General features: G+C 47.3%; 2 protein-coding genes across 2 annotated transcripts; both read left to right on the top strand.

Moving 5' to 3' along the window:
- Positions 1-7353: 7353 nt before the first annotated feature.
- Positions 7354-7923, top strand: LOC123183125 (uncharacterized). The gene has a single exon (XM_044595868.1). It carries the CDS (start codon positions 7354-7356, stop codon positions 7921-7923), a length of 570 nt encoding a protein of 189 aa, XP_044451803.1.
- A 6318-nt stretch (positions 7924-14241) lies between these two features.
- On the top strand, positions 14242-14992 carry LOC123183115 (uncharacterized). Its single transcript, XM_044595858.1, has one exon. The coding sequence runs from the start codon at positions 14323-14325 to the stop codon at positions 14893-14895; it is 573 nt and encodes a 190-aa protein (XP_044451793.1). The 5' UTR covers positions 14242-14322; the 3' UTR covers positions 14896-14992.
- Positions 14993-16749: the final 1757 nt, after the last annotated feature.

The raw sequence follows: 16749 nt of genomic DNA, 5'->3' as shown, positions 1-16749 counted from the left end.
CAAGCTCCAAAACATGAGCTGGTTCTGCTACAAACATGTGAACACGTTGTCCCGGACAAGCATGACCACGTGGTAGTCTTACAATAAAACACTACCGAGTTCTGGTTGGGAACCATCACCGTGGATAACGAAGTCCTTGCATAAGTCATATGATTAGCTCTTATGAAGGAACTTCTTCCCCTTGAACAAATCAATCAGTGGCTTGGTGTGCTCGGGACACATATGGAATGAAGGTTGCAAGTTTCCAGACCACAGAATACTTCGCACGTGTGCATGACTAATTTGGAATGATTCCAGGGAAACAAAACAATCTTCCTCAAATTCATGGCGGCAACTTGCATCATATGCACATGAATTAGGGAAAATCACTACTTTCATTCGAACATATGCTTCATGAACGAAACACGAAGAAATGCTTACACAAGTTTCCAACACTAGGTTGATGTTCAACATGATTCATGGGGGGAGACAAAATGCTACTGATGGGCTCAACAGCAACTCATCGGAATTTCCATATCACTGGACTTCCACCATCATGTGAACACGGTGATAGTATTGGTCAGACCAAAGATGTAATGGTGTATGCTCGAGGGATCAACCACGAGTAGGACAACATTACGAGCATCGTTGGTACTGATTTGATTTGACGATAGCCCACACTCAAATCAAAGGATTGATAAGGCAATAGGTCCAGCAACTGATCACAGGGACCAACCGATGAAGATATCATCTTTCTTCAACACACACTACACAAGAATATCCTTTTGGAACGAACTAAGTCAGGCAAGCTTTTATCTTCCAACTCTCCAAGTTGTTGTCTAGCTTAACCAACTAGCTCAGGGATATCTAACACCGATTCTTGGAGAGAAGGTGGTTCACAAGAAACCAACTTGATCACGAGCTCAACATAACAGTCAGGGAACAACCTGGTAATACTTCCGAGAAGACATTCAGAAAATCACGAACCACTGGTATGTTACTAAGCTCGAGAACAATCTCGCTTTTGAGGGCAAGACGATATGATCAAATGAGTGAGGACTTGACAAAATCCTAACTCATCAATTGAAGGGTGCACCGAAATAAGGACTAGGTAGCACGATCAGTCTTAGAAGGATGATTCGAAAACCAACATACTAAGAATGAAATTATTATCCTTTAACTACCAAGCAACAGAGTTGCTAGCAGTATTGATTTCACACATCACAATTCATTTGTCGGTATTCCGGTTGCATCAACACGAGGGCCGAGGAATGAACAATGATGGCAAGAAGTATCACTGTACCAAGAGTTCATGGGATGGTGTGCAATTCCTATAACAATCTCGATATAGAATAAGGTAATACTCCAAGGTAGAACAGAACCAAAAGCTGGATTAGCAATTTGATCTGCGGAGCACAACTTCTTTGACCCAATCCTGGATATGGAAGAGGTACTGGAGTTTGTTTCTCCTAGTCATTCTGCGATAGAATGGCTTGACGGACCACAAGAGTAATAGGCATCGATAAACGAACGCATGCATACTCTTGACTATCAATTGATAGACGAGGTCAGAATGCAACTAAAGAGAGACAACTCAAGGAACATATGATTTTCTGAGTTGTGGATGCATGGTTTAGCATGTCGAACGAATTACACATGTTTCTTCCGGATAACCCATGCAGAATAGTAGAACTGGCAGAGTCACAATGTATAACGGAGAACTCATCAAGAATAATCCTGTTGTGATATTTCAGTTCAACGAGGAACTTCTGCCATAAGTAGTTCATGGTATTTGGAAGAAGAAGATACCACGGACTTCAAGGACTATCGCAAAGGTTACTAATATCCTAAAGGAACTAGCAAACACTATCAACATGAAGTAAGTAGAGTGAATCTCGGGTTCAAAGCCCAAGGAGTAGAATACCTACTACTAAGTGGCATCACGGGATGCTTTCGAGAATAAAAGCCAGAATCATCACACTGGGACACAAAACATGGCTAGACTACTAGACGATCCCCTGAGACACCTAGGGTCATAGTAATAACTCCAACATAAAGGTTGAGACAGTAGAGTACCTCAACTCAACAATTTGTGTGATTAACCTGGCCTAAAAGACATTGAAACCAGAGGAAAAGGATTTTGCAAATGCATCACACTACTTAGTAACCTGGGATGACTCGGACAGCATAACGGCTGTAAATGCTCAGAAAAGATTTGAGACATTCACAAAAATGGTGGCATAACCACTCAGAAGCACAATATCAAGGTCTCAAGCTCAATAATTAACATACAGAGGTGGAAACTGAACTGAGGCTTAATCCAACAATCTTATAAGTCTACGGATTAGTAACACGTCATCCTGATAGATAGATGAGAACACCTAGTTCCTTAACCCCGTAGGAAAGATAAGATGACTCAGATCAGAAGGGCATAAGGTATAAGGAGTAAAAAGAGCCTTACGTTCCATCCACAATCAATTCCCTTATATAACTAAGAATTTCTAGACTCAACTTCGACCAGTTTGGCTTGGTAATCCTACAGGCAGTCAAGCTCTGATACCAACGCTGTCAGGACCCCGACTCAATGCCACATCGATCTAGCATGTAACACCTCATATCACTTTGCGGCCTCACGCACGGTATTCCCACGGGTGTCGCCTTACCTTTGCCCGGGACCGTTTGCGCCTTTTGGCACACGTATATGACAGTGTCGCTAGCATCCATATGATAAGGAGCCCGGGCTGACATGGCTAGTCGTAAACCCAAAGCGGCACAGACTTACAGGGACAGGCATCCATGACCCAGCATCGAACGTGTCGGTCATCAGCGAGTGAATCCAGGCTGTAGCACTGGGCTAGCAGGACTCCGGTGAACCGGGCTGTAGCGGGCTAACAGGACTCCAGTATTCATCGCGTGACATTTCCCCGAAGGGACAGACACAGGAACGAAGAAGGACACATGCCGGCCAGCCTAAGTGTTCCGGAGCAGTAGCAAGCTACCATGGCTCAGTGGAAACACTAGGAGACATTTCCCGGTAAGAGAGGCTACTAAAGATAAACAACTAGATGGTCAGATCCCACACATACCAAGCATTTCAATAACATACACACAATATGCTCGATATGTGCAATACAACATGGCATCACAAAATGACTCTACGACTCAAGTAGTTTATTCAATAGGCTCCGAGGAGCGAGATATTACAAACATGGGTCTCATGACCCAACACTCAGAGCATACAAGTCAAAGCACAAGCGGAAGCTATCATGTCTGAGTACAGACAGCTATAAATGAAAAAGGCTGAGAAGCCTGACTATCTATCAGATCCTGCCGAGGGCACAAGATCGTAGCTGAGGTATCAAGCTAAACGTCGAAGTCCAAGCGGAACTACTAGTGAGACTGAAGTCTCTCTGCAAAAACATAAAATAGGCAAACGTGAGTACAAATGTACCCAGCAAGACTTACATCAGACCTATCTACATATGCATCATTATCAACAAAGGGGTGGTGGGGTTTAACTGCAGCAAGCCAGCTTTGACTCGGTGGCTATCCTAACTACGACTGCAAGCGACTCTTTTGAGGTGGCGCACACGAGTCCACATATTCACCATATCAATACACCACTATGGATCCGCTCCCGTCTCCCTACGAGGACGCCATCCATAGCACTCACGCTTATCTTGCGTATTTTAAAGTATCCACTTTCACTTGTCTATGAACTGATATAAGTAACCCAGAAGTCCTTTTCCGCGGACACGGCTATTCGAATAGATGATAATAACCCTGCAGGGGTGTACTTCTTCATACATGTTTCCACCACTTAGCGTCTGCACACGACATGTGCTCGGCAGACTTCAAGCGAAAGCCGACGTGGGTGTAGACCACAACCTACCTAAACACTCAAGTCTCTAGTCCAGGTTTATCGCCTATTCGGGTTCCATCCATGAGGAGATCCGGCCGGAGTTTCGCTCACAGCCCCAAACGATGTGAACAGGGTTCCGTGACACCAAACGGGCGCCCGGTTTACCCGGCCACGTGCCTACCGCATCACAGCCCACCCCTACGGTCAGCGCTGTCCACGGCCTCCAGCATACTACAAACACCAGAAACTACTTGCAACTCCTGGACAAAGGACGAGGGTGAATAAGAAGTCGAGCGGGGTCATATTTCAGGGCCCAATGTATGGTAGTAGCTGAATCATGGATCACAAACACAGAACTCAGTTCCTGAGGACGGCTGCAATGAGACAACCCACCATGTACTCCTACATGGCCTCTCACCGCTACCTTTACCAAATCGTGTTCACACACTTAGCTCACACACAGTAGGACATGTTCACACGCCTCTGATTCATCCCCGATGAATCAGACCTGACTCAACTCTAAGCAGTAGCAGGCATGACAAACAAGCATGAATGAGTAGGCACAACGGGGCTCAAACAACTCCTACTCATGCTAGTGGGTTTCATCTATTTACTGTGGCAATGACAGGTCATGCAAAGGATAAAGGGGTTCAACTACCGCAGCATGTAACAGTTGAATCGGTGTTGTCCTAATGCAGTAAAAGAGAGCAGAAGCGAGAGGGTAGGATTGTATCGGAATGAACAAGGGGGTTTTGCTTGCCTGGCACTTCTGAAGATAACATTGAGTCTTCATCAGTGTCAACGATCACATCCTCGGTATCACGTCTATCGAGAGGGGACAAATACCGGCAACACAGAAGGAAACACAATCAATGCAATGCACAATATGATGCATGATCATGACATAGCAAAATGAATGTGTTTTGGGCTAATGCATCTAGCAACAAGTTAAATGAAGTTGGTTTGAATACAAGATTCAAATTCAAACTCCATATGTGATTATTTAAATGCCCTTTAATTGATTTGTGCTAAACAGCAGCTATAAGTTGTTCTAACATGCATGAAAATGGTACAGATGGATTCCTTGAATTTTTCTGATAATTTTTCATATATAATTTATTTCATTTGGAGTTACGGTTAATTTTCTATGATTTATTGAAGTTTTAGCTATTTTCTGAAATTTCCTGAATAATATTAAATCCAGAAAATACTTATTGCGTCAGCATGACGTCGGCACGACGTCAGCGGGTCAACGCGGCTGTCTAGGGTCAAACCTGACGTGTGGGACCCACACGTCAGTGACAGGGGGTTAACCCCGAGTCAAACCTGGGCTGGTTAGCTTTGACTAAGCCCTAGGGCCCACTTGTCAGCGTCAGTAGGTGGGGGGTTAGTGACTAATTAACTAAGCCACGTCAGCCCGCCGGAGTTCTGGCCGGCGGCGACCATTAGCGCGGCGGCGACTCGCCGGACTTGCGTTTCAGACAGCGTTTGATCGCGCGAAGACCACCGGGGCGTAGCCCGTCTTCGTCCGCAACCAGGGGAGCTGATTGGGGGGCTGCGGGGGCGCCGGAGCTCGCCGGAGCAAGCTTGCGGCGGCGGTCGGAGCTCGGCTGTGTTCGGGGACGCGGCTGCAGCGTGCAAACGAGCGAACTAAAGCGCTAGCGGGGCACTACGAGGTGCGGCGAGAGTGCTAGGTGCACTGGCGTGGCCAAAAGGTCGCCGGAGCAACGCCGGCGACAAGCTCGAGCGGAGGCGAGCTTCGGCCATGGCGGAGCTAAGGCCTAGACGGCGCAAACGGACACGGGGAGGAGGGGGTTCGGTGCGGGGGCTCACCGCGGAACCAGCGAGCGCGAGGGCGAGGTCGGGGATGCCCGGTAGCTCCCGAATCGCCGGCGAGGATCCACGGCGGCCGGAGTCGAATTTGGCGACGGCGACGGCTCCACGGGGTGTCCGGAGGGGCACGGCTTGACGGGGAGCTTCAGGGCGGAGGAGCGGAGCTTCCGCGTGTGTCGGGGAGGCGAGGGGAGGCCGGTGGCTACGGTGATGCCCGTCGGCGGCGGCGGTGGTTCTCGGGTGAGAGGGAGAGAGAGCAGGGGGAGAAGAGGAGGGCGAGGGAGAGTGAGAGCGGTGCGGGGCAGCTGCGTGGCTTCGTCCGGGGCATCGAGGGAGTCCGGGGAAGCAGGAGGTGGCCAGCAGGGGGGGAGGTGGCACGCGCGCGTGCCGGCGAGCGTCGGGCACACGCCGTTCCCCTGTCGGGGAGGAAGACGACAGAGGGGGGGAGTAGCGGTGGGTTGGGCCAGCGGGAGGAGCTGGCCAGCTGGGCCGGCTACAGGTAAGTGGCCCAGGTAGGCTTCTGTTCTTTTTATTTTTTTCTTCTGTTTTGTTTTATTTAAACTTTTGCCACTGTTTTGAATTAAAAAATAATAATTTAAACAATGCCAAAAACTCCTCTGAATATTTTATATTGCTAGATGGACTTTTCCAAAAGCTTATAAATATTTCGGGGGTATTTGAAATTATATTCTAATTATATGAATATAATTCAAATTCAAATAGCTAATGAATTAAATCCAAAGTCCCAAAAATAAATCCTTAAAAATGTTTAATATTTTGGTTGGGACCAGAACCCTTACCAAAAATTATCAAACATTTAAGAAGAGCATTTTGGAGCAATGAATGAGATTTCTAGGGTTTTTGCCCCTCTTTTATTTAGGGTTTTCAGGCTTCCAATATTCCTCAACTCAAGTTTCAAAAATATAGACATGATGCACACATGAAGCTAGGCTAGAGCAATGCCAGAAGCTCGGGATGTGACAATATATCTGTAAATGATAGTGTCATACATCTTAAATTATACGTTGAAAAATGAAAACCTTTCGATTTTCACTTATATCCCACGTGTCTCGTATAACAAGAGAGGTGGCGATATACCGTCACCATCAACTCCCTTTTTTCTCCAACTTAAAAAAAATATTTCACCTCAATTTTTTTCGCGCACCTAAATAATACTTATGGTTGTGTCGTCCGTTATTTCTTTCCTCCTATACCTCCACCTCACATCGTCTGTTTTCGGTTTTATCAATTTTTTTCAACCGGTGTTTCCAATAGTACGGAATGGATCATTTACAACAGTTCTTGTAGGCCATTTTTCCTTGAGGACAACCTCAACTGGCCCATGTCTTATTGACTTAAATAAGAAATAAAATCAAGCTTTCTTTGATAAGTCAATAAGTACTGATTCAATTTCCATTTTTATACATAATCACATTAACAGTAAAATGACCGTAAAATCACAGTGATTACGTACAAGAAAATTGTACGTATTCACCACGTACACGCAGCTTCCACTCCCAAACGGTTTGAGGAAAAGGCTGCCCTGGCCCCTGCTAAACGCCACTGTGTCATATTCCTCCTATATATAAGTGGCCCGACCAAGCCTCCTCCTCCATCGCGATCGCCGTCTCCCAACTCAAAGCTCACACAACAAAAAGATCACCACAGACGCCAAGAAAATGGGGCTCTGCATGTCCAGCGGCAGCGCGGCGGCGGCGGTGCCGGCAAAGGGACAGCCTGCCTCGACGGCTATGGTACTGCTGCCAACGGGTGAGCTGCAGGAGTACCCGCGCCCGGCCACAGCGGGCCAGGCGCTTGACGACTCGGTGGCTGGGGACGCCGGTTGGTTCCTGTGCGACGCCGACGAGATGCCGTTCGAAGGCCCCGTGGCCGCCGTGGGCGTGGCCGAGGAGCTCCGCCCGGGGCAGATATACTTCTTGCTGCCCGCTGAGGCTCGGCGGAACGGCCTCCGGCGCGAGGACCTCGCTGCTCTCGCTGTCAGGGCGTCTGCGGCCCTTGTTAAAAAGGCCAACACCGCAGCATCGTCTGCCGGCGTTGGACGGCGGAGGCGCGCCGGCTCGGTGGCGCCGCTCGTCTTCGCCCCACCCCAGGAGGTCGTCGAGACCGTCGCTTACAAGACCGTGCCGGCGCTCGCAGCGAAGAGGCGGCCGGTGGCGCGTGCGAATAGTTCCGGGAGGATGCAGCCGCGCTTCGCGCCCGATCTGACCGCCATTCCCGAGTGCGAGTGAACCAACACAATGGCGTTTCCCCGGCAGACAGGGAGGTGTTTTAGACTCTGTATAATTTGTAGGAACAAAATTTTGTCCTGTTAGTCGAGTTTGTGTCTGAAGACGCTACGACGGAGACAACAAAATTAATGTGAATATAAATTCCTGATTTTGCCAAAACTTCTCCTCTTGTTTCTACCGTATATTCTCTCCTTTGCCGGTTTGCTGGAAGCGGGAGCTCATGTCAGTTGCGATCATCTTTTCAGCCACATGAGAATTGTACTGCCCAGTGGATGCAACTTCATCTCTGTTCAGATCTCAGGCTATCACCAAAAGCTATTCAGAATTTTTTGAATTGTTTTTTATTTTATTTTTCCAATTTTACTGTTGACCCGAGCTCATAAGAAACTCCTTGTCCCAAATAACTCTTTGTGAGTTGTGAAAATGAAATAACTATATAATGTGTGCTGAAATAAGATATTTGCATCTTTTTTCCTCGGGCCTATCAACGCAGTGCAGAGGATTACCAAAGTACAACGAAATACCAACAAGATATAGCTGACTATACATGCCACTATCAACAACAAAAGAAGAATAATATCTCACCGACGTGATGCATGGGTAGTGCACAATCTGCTACACACATATAGGCAAAACCATATCCACTGATGACACCAATCGCAAAGAAAAAAAAAAGAATATCATATATGTTGGCCAATGTGAGTGATAGAGTAGAAGCACTGCTTGCTTGGTGCATCTTTACTGGAAGGAAAAGTCAAACAACCCCTACGAATCGTTAAGGAACTAATATTTGTTCTCTTTTTCTGAAGGGCTTAAAAAACAATTATGTCAAACTGTTAAAGGGCAGATATACCACAGGAGAATATATTAACCCTGCTCTGAATCATTTAAAATTTACTCCCTCCGTTCCTATATTTTTGTCTTTTTAGAGATTTCAAATGGACTACCACATACAGATGTATATAAACATATTTTAGAGTGTAGATTTATTCATTTTGCTCCGTATGTAGTCACTCGTTGAAATCTCTAGAAAGACAAATATTTAGGAACGAAGGGAGTAACATTTTTCTAGATCAAGATATTTGCTAGTGTTTATATTTATGATAATAAGGAAGATATTAGCCAGTGCCCAAGTAACTATGTTATAAATCGGTATTGAAAAAGTACGCGGATACCAACCGAATATTCATCTCTGATTCCGGGCTCTTCTGCACCCGGTTAAAAGAAAATTCAAAAGAAATATTAAAAAAATTCAAATTTGTTTAACATGGAAGATGATTTGGTGCGTGAGGTTAGCTCTAAATTTCAGCTCATTTAGACATACATGAATAGTAAACTACTCCCTCCGTAAACTAATATAAGAGCGTTTCGATCACTACTTCAGTGATCTAAACACTTTTATATTAGTTTACAGAGGGAGTATTTCACAGACCCCAAATTTATCATGTTTGCCAGGAGCTACTCAGATAGCCAAATGAGTTGAAATTGAAGCGGACCTAACGCGCCTAAACATCTTCCATGCAAAAAAGTTGTTTTTTTTTAAACTAGTATTTGTTTTGAATTTAATGTTCACCATGGGCGCAGCTGAGCCTGGGAGCCAAATGGCCACACTCGACACCAAAATACTATTTAGTTTGGTGCACTTCAGAGTCTGATGTCTAAGTGCATCTTTAAAATAGACCCTCAAAACTCCTCTATACATCCGGACTGCAGTGTTTGGACCACTTTTGACATCCAACAGAGACCCTTAAATGTCCGCTTAGCAGTCCGGATGTATGGATTCCGGTATCCTAATAACAAATTTGGGGAAGGTTTGCTAGATTCTGAACATCCACTTGACCAATCAAAAGTAACCACATTGTCCTCCTCTGTTTTCTATCTTCGAACTGGATTAATATGGAAAAAAGCATTGGATCACCGGGTCCTACATCATGTCTGTGGATCACGTCCGGACATAAAAACGGGCATTTACAATGTTCATTTACGGGTCAGCGTTAGATATGCTATAACTGCTTGACGAAACTTTATAGGATGGATAAACTAAACAACTCAATTCTACTCTGGATCGTTTGGAAAACTCGTTAGTATACTCCCAATCAATCGGCCAATCAGCTTACGGTCAACCGTGGCTATAAGATACCACGAAACTGCAAATAAACAAAACATGGCACTACTGCTACTAACTACTATCATTCATCATATGATTTAGTACTACCCACTTGACTACTTGTCATCTTAAGCGCTCACGAAATACATAAGAAAAGCAACCCACATCAGCATCAGCCACGATGTCGTGGCAGATCATTTCGTAGCCAAGGAAATAAAGCATTTGCTATTTTCCTTTCAGATACCGTGGGGGCGCACCCCACATAAACCCATTCTTTTATATTGTAGTAGTAAATAAGGCCAACTCCAATGCAGGACCCCAAATCATCCACGGGTGTCTGTTTGGGCGTAAACGGACAGAGACAACGACCCAATGAACGACCTTATATCATATTTTTTCTGTTTAGCGTCCGTTTGACCATATTTCCAGACCATACTTGAGATGGATTTGGGTGGAAGCGGCCGGCAAGCGGACGTCCGTGCGTCCTCGCGTCCGTGCATGGCCCGCATGCTAGCCACCTACCCAACCTTTTCTCTCCTTCTTCTCGTCCCTCTCTCGTCTGCAAGATGCCGGAGTCGCGTCGCCTTCGCTCGTTTCGCCGGAGCCGCACTGCCATGGCTGCCCTCGCGCTGCCGTCCACCGCGTCGCCTCGCCGAAGCACATGCGTCGCCATAGCATGCTCCAGCTCGACGAGAACGTCGCGTCGCCATGGCGCTACCCCGCGTCGGCGTGCTCCTTCCAGAGGCATGGCACTGCCCCACATCGGCTACTGCTGCCCCGGGCTAGGCCAAGTGCGGCGGCAAGCGCGCGGCGAAGGCTGCGGCGGCCTAGAACGAGCGTGGCAGTGGCCGTGGCGGGCTGCTGCTAGCGAGCGGCCGTGGCGCGAGCGCCAGGATGAGGGAGCGACGCGAGAGCAACGGGAGAGCACGGTACGGGCGACGGCGGCGCGGGCGAAGCTGCCGAAAGGCGCGCGGGCGAGGTGTGGCCGAGAGCAGGCGGGTAGACGGGACCGCGGGCGGGCATGGCGTGAGCGCCAGGACGAGGACACGACGCGAGAGCAGCGGGGAGAGCACGATACGGGCGACGGCGGCGCGGGAGAAGCTGCCGGCAGGCACGCAGGCGAGGCATGGCCACGAGCAGGCTGCAAGGCGGGAGCACGGGTGGGCGTGGCATGAGCGCCAGGACGAGGGCACGATGCGAGAGCAGCGGGGGAGAGCACGATACAGACGACGGCGACGCGGGCGCGTGGGCGAGGCGGGTCTGCGAGTAGGCGGGAAGGCCGGCCGCGGTGAGCTGCAGCGGGCGGCGGCAGGGCGTGAGCGCGCGGCCACACTTGCAGGAGGGCGCGCAGTCTCAGCTTCGGGTGGCGGGCGCGGAGGCGGGCGGCAGGGCGAAAGCATGTGCGCGGGCGTGATGTGTGTGCTACCGTGGGAGGTTGCCGAGCGCATGGGCTGCGGTGCTGGCGGGCGCGGTCGCGTGCACTCTTGCAAGCGCCAGCGCGGCCGAGGCCGAGGGCGTGGGGGTGGCGCGAGCTGATGCTGCTGTAGCACGACCGCGGGAGCAAACGCGCGGACGGACATTTTAGGGTGGTTGGCCGCGTTGGGCGCCTCCAACAGAAGTCGGACGCGTATGCCCATTTTGCTACGCATTGTCATCCCAAACGGATGAAATTTAGATAAAGCGGGCGTCCATTTGATATCGTGCATTGGAGTTTGCCTAACATCACGCTTTTGCTCAAATGTTTATGACATGGTAAGGTCACACACCACGTACCAGCACCACTCACGCCACTAGCGCTCACAACTGTGATCCATGAGTTTTCACTAGGACAGAGGGTTTCATGGACTCTGGTCCAGCGATCTGACGTCTGGTACATACAACTAAAGACATTATTGTCCGGCCAAAAAACTAAGAAATTATTGAAAATAACGCTAAGCATCAATACTTGTAAAGAAAAATCTGATGTCATTTTGTTCTAAATCACACCAGAACCGATGTCGCAGATTATTTATTTTTATGACAACAAAGCCCTTGCTTAAAAACCAACAAAATGTTATGAGTTTTTAGAGGAATATTTAATTTACACAACTCCAGGTTAAGATCTAACCAGGAGTGTGCTGTTATGAGAAGGTTCCCACAGAACTCGTCCCGACCTCCATGAGATGAACGTTATTCAACCGCTTAAGTAGGTCGTTCCAAGGTACCAATTTCAGTTCAACTAGACATTGCTAATAAATATGCGATTATGATTTCGCCCTTTTTTAATGGACAGTAGGGACGCGTTTTATAACATAATACACATACACACACTAGAAGGGAACTTTCACTACCATATATGTTATCCTGGGCTTACCCATGCCTTCGTCATCTGTTATCTTGGTGAGCGCACTCTCTTTGCATGCCGCTATCTATCCATGCAACTACTCAGTTGCTGCTGCAGCAGTGTGCAACTGAGGTATAATTGCTTGGCACAAATTTACAGGATGGATAACCTAAAGAATTCTCTCTGTCCTGGATCGTGTTCAAAACATGTGAACATCCTCCGAAAACTTTTAAAGCAGCCCCTGGGAGTGATGTGGTTAATCACATCAATCTATGATACCTCAATGCGCACTTGGATTCAGAATCCACGTACAAGATATACCAAGAAAGAGCACATAAACAAAACAAAGAGCACTACTGCTACTACTACGGTACTACCGATTAACTATTGACCACTGGCTTCTTTAGCGCATGCACTGTCATCTTAAGCACTCAAGTACGATAATAAACTCGCCGCAGGGATTACATGAAATCAAGAAATGTGTAAAGAGCAATCAGGTCAGCCACAACCATGATACTATGAAGGATGTCGTGGCAGATCCTTTCATAGCCGCGGAAACAAAGCGCACACTTTGCTCTTTTTGTTTTGGATACGGTGGGGACAGACACTACGGACATCCACACTATACCGTTGTAGCAGATAAGACTACACTTTTGCTCTGTTGTTTAGGACGTGGTAGGGACGTACACCAGGTATGCACACATCCATGCCACTAGCACTCATAGAAGTAAGCTTTAGCTTTGGATTATCTTTGGACGTTGTAGCAGATAAGACTGCACTTTTGCCCTGTCGCTTACGTGATCAAATATTAGTATATCGTTAATATTGTCAATATCATGCTCATGATTTATCTTTGAATTAAATTAATCAAGAAATTGCTAATTTACTCAACAGAAATTTTATTCACTCATGTGTGTATCCATCTTCTGTAGGTACTTTAAGATTTGTGCATGTTTTTGGTTTGTGGCAAAGTTTGTTTTGTTTTCTAGTGTTACATGATTTTTCATTGGGTTTTGGCTTTTTCGTAGTGTATCATAACGATTCTTTGTGCACCAATAACTATGGGTGCATTTGTTTTAGCGTGGACTTGCTGGTACACATGAAACATGACAATGCAGATTGAAACAAGAAATAACCCAATGAAACATTATCTAGTACTTTGAAACACGGTAAAATTTGCCAAAAAAATAAAAAATGTAGCACAAACCTCAAAGTAATGCCGTGATGCATGCATGAACGGAATAACATGCATAATAGAAAATCACTCTCCCACATGTATGCACTAGTTTTATTGTTTTCTTTCCTACTGAATTTTGAGTAAGAACACATAATCTGTGCCAGGACGCGGTGGCTTATTTTGCACAAGTTGGAGCACAAGACTAGTGTAAGTTTAGCAATCTATCTAGCTATTCATTTCAGATTATGATAACTGCTGTGGTTACATGATGTATATATATTTTTACTACAGGTGAATTTTATTAGCTCAAAATGAAGCATCAAATAGATACAAACACAATGAGCACATCGGCCTCTCATAGTTAGGATGCACACACATAAAAACACTCCACAAAATAGCAAAGTCGGATAAGACCAAAGTTATATGTAGATGAAAAAAGGATTAAAAAAAATAGAGCGATCAGATCCTCAATCGGCAAACTACACCATAACGTATGTATATATGGTTACAAAAGATCAAAGAATGGTGGATAGATGGATACGCACCATACCAAAACCGAAATACAATACTCCACCACGTACACGCAGCTTCCACTCCCAAACGGTTTGGGGAAAACGAAGCAAATATCCGATCGAGTCCACGCATATACGCAGCCCTTGCCCTTATATATCTGGCCCTCCAAGCCTCCTCCTCCATCGCCATCGCCGTCTCCCAACCCAAAGCTCACACAACAACACCACAAAGATCACCTCAGACACAACTCCAACCTAACCTCAGACGCCAAGAGTGACAATGGGGCTCTGCATGTCCAGCGGCAGCGCGCCGGCGGCGGTTCGGGCAAAGGGGCAGCTTGCCTGGACGGCTGGCCAGGTGCTGCTTCCAACGGGGGAGCTGCGGGAGTACCCGCGCCTGGCCACAGCGGGCCAGGTGCTCGACGACTCGGTGGCTGGGGACGCCGGTTGGTTCCTGTGCGACGCCGACGAGATGGGGTTCGATGGCCCCGTGGCCGCCGTGGCCGAGGCCGAGGAGCTCCGCCCGGGGCAGATATACTTCGTTCTCCCCGCTGAGGCTCTACGGAACGGCCTGCGGCCCGAGGACCTCGCCGCTCTCGCCGTCAGGGCGTCCGCGGCGCTCATTATTAAGGCCAACACCGCAGCATCCTCTGCCACCGCTGGTCGACGGAGGCGCGCTGGCTCCGTGGCGCCGCTCGTTTTCGCTCCTCCCCAGGAGGTGAACGAGACCGTCGCCTACAAGACCGTGCCGGCGCTGGCGACGAAGCGGCGGCCGGTGGCGCGTGCGAAGAGTGCCGGGAGGATGCAATCGCGCTTCGCACCCGATCTGACCGCCATTCCCGAGTGCGAGTGAACCAACACAATGGCGTTTCCCGTGCAAGTTATAGTTTTGTCACATCATAGGCAGATTGGGATTTGGGAGGTGCTTTAGACTCTGTATATAATTTCTAGGAACAAAATTTTGGCACTACGGGTTTGTGTCTGAAGTTCACGCTACGACGGAGACAACAAAATTAATGTGAATATAAATTCTGATTTTGCCATAACTTCTTCTCTAGTTTGACATATTGCTGCTCCGTTCTCTGTGATCTCTGTCTCGTGCGCGCACGCTGGCGCACGGCCACTGCCACGTGGAAGTGATAGCGGCGCACACTGCTTACTTTGCCGGTTTGCTGGAAGCGGGAGCTCATGTCAGTCATGATCATCTTTTCAGCCACATGAGAACTGTACTACCCAGCGGATGCAACTTCATCTCTATTCAGATCTCAGACTATCACCGAAAGCTATGTCCAGTATTTTGTCCCTTTGCATCTGCATGGAAGGTGGCTGCATAAGGACTCTTCCTTCGCTTGATAGTTGTGGCCTGTGGTTCGACTTTGGAACTACATAACATTGTAGTAGTAGCAGGATCTTAATGACTCTCTGAATCTCCTGACCTTGTGAAACCCTTTAATTTATGACCTGTTCATCATTCTGTTCTTCGTAGGCTGCAGCGATAAGCTACCGGCGAGATGCCAAGCGTTTTGTTCGCATCAAGAAATGGTCTTCAGCGTCAATTCTACCCCCCAAAACATCACTGGCTGTTGGAACACAGGTTATCTCCGAAAAGGGGCAGATGAACACTGCAGACGAAGAAGTGGCCATGTGGTAGCGCGAATGCAGAGGGAGGCAGTAGTGGCTGGGGCTATGGGTGGTGGATGAAGTTCCATCACCAGTCAGTATTGTGGGCCTTTTATCTTCACGTCAGATCTTATCCACTGAATATATGCGAGTAGAAGGTGTTGATCGTATTGAATTTACATGACCTGACAAATCATGCGTAGGTATTGGATGTGTGTTGTCTCGCCTATTAATTGTGTCAGATAGCCTGAATTTGACAGAAGGAGTTGAACAAGTGACAGAGCGTGGTTTTTACTGTTAGAGAGAAAAAAGGAGGATGTTTGCCTGATTGATTGGTCAGCTTAGCCCAGCTGCTGCACTGCACACACTACTTGTGCTTCTGTTCAACAACTTGGCAACGCTCGGAATAGCTCTAATATTAGTATGAGATTTGTTCACACAGAGCGTTGATTAGCAGAGAGCTATACAAGACATAAGCTAAGCTATATATATGCAGTGCAGGGCGAGGAACCCAAAGAGGGTGCCATTTACTTGCAGTTTCGACAGAGAATGCAGAGGTTGTCGATTGTACCGTATCTTACAGGACCTGGTCGATTTTGTGTGGGCACAAGATACACGTGTATTTGAGCTTATATATCTTCTGACCTGTTGGGTTCAGAGAGGCTGAATTTGGCATGGCAAATGGAAGTAACGACGTTCAAACGAATGCACCTGTTGCAGCAACAAGATGCTGGAGATGCAGAACTTGTGCCCCCATGGACAGTACCAATGAAAGCTGTAAAATGTTGCAGTGCTAATGTGGATAATAACATCTGCATAATTCAGTGCTAATTTTCAGCTTCATCTTCTTGACCTCAGTCATGCCTATACTGAATGAACCTCTAAATCCTTGAGATGCTCTATCTGGCAGCAATATTTCTAACGGATTGCCTTCACCCAAAGATTTTGCTTGAGTAGAGTTACCTCTTATCTTTTATATCTCATATTAAGGAAGATATATACAGGGCATACACATACATACGCATAGATGCTCTATTTGTTGTCAAGAAACAATAAGAAGAGAAACGTGTCACGGGTGAAGGTGGAG

The sequence above is a fragment of the Triticum aestivum genome, chromosome 1A (genome assembly GCF_018294505.1).
Source record: "Triticum aestivum cultivar Chinese Spring chromosome 1A, IWGSC CS RefSeq v2.1, whole genome shotgun sequence".
Classification (NCBI taxonomy): Eukaryota; Viridiplantae; Streptophyta; class Magnoliopsida; order Poales; family Poaceae; genus Triticum; species Triticum aestivum.
The sequence above is the reverse complement of the archived record's forward strand: the minus strand, read 5'-3'. Positions and strand labels throughout refer to the sequence as shown.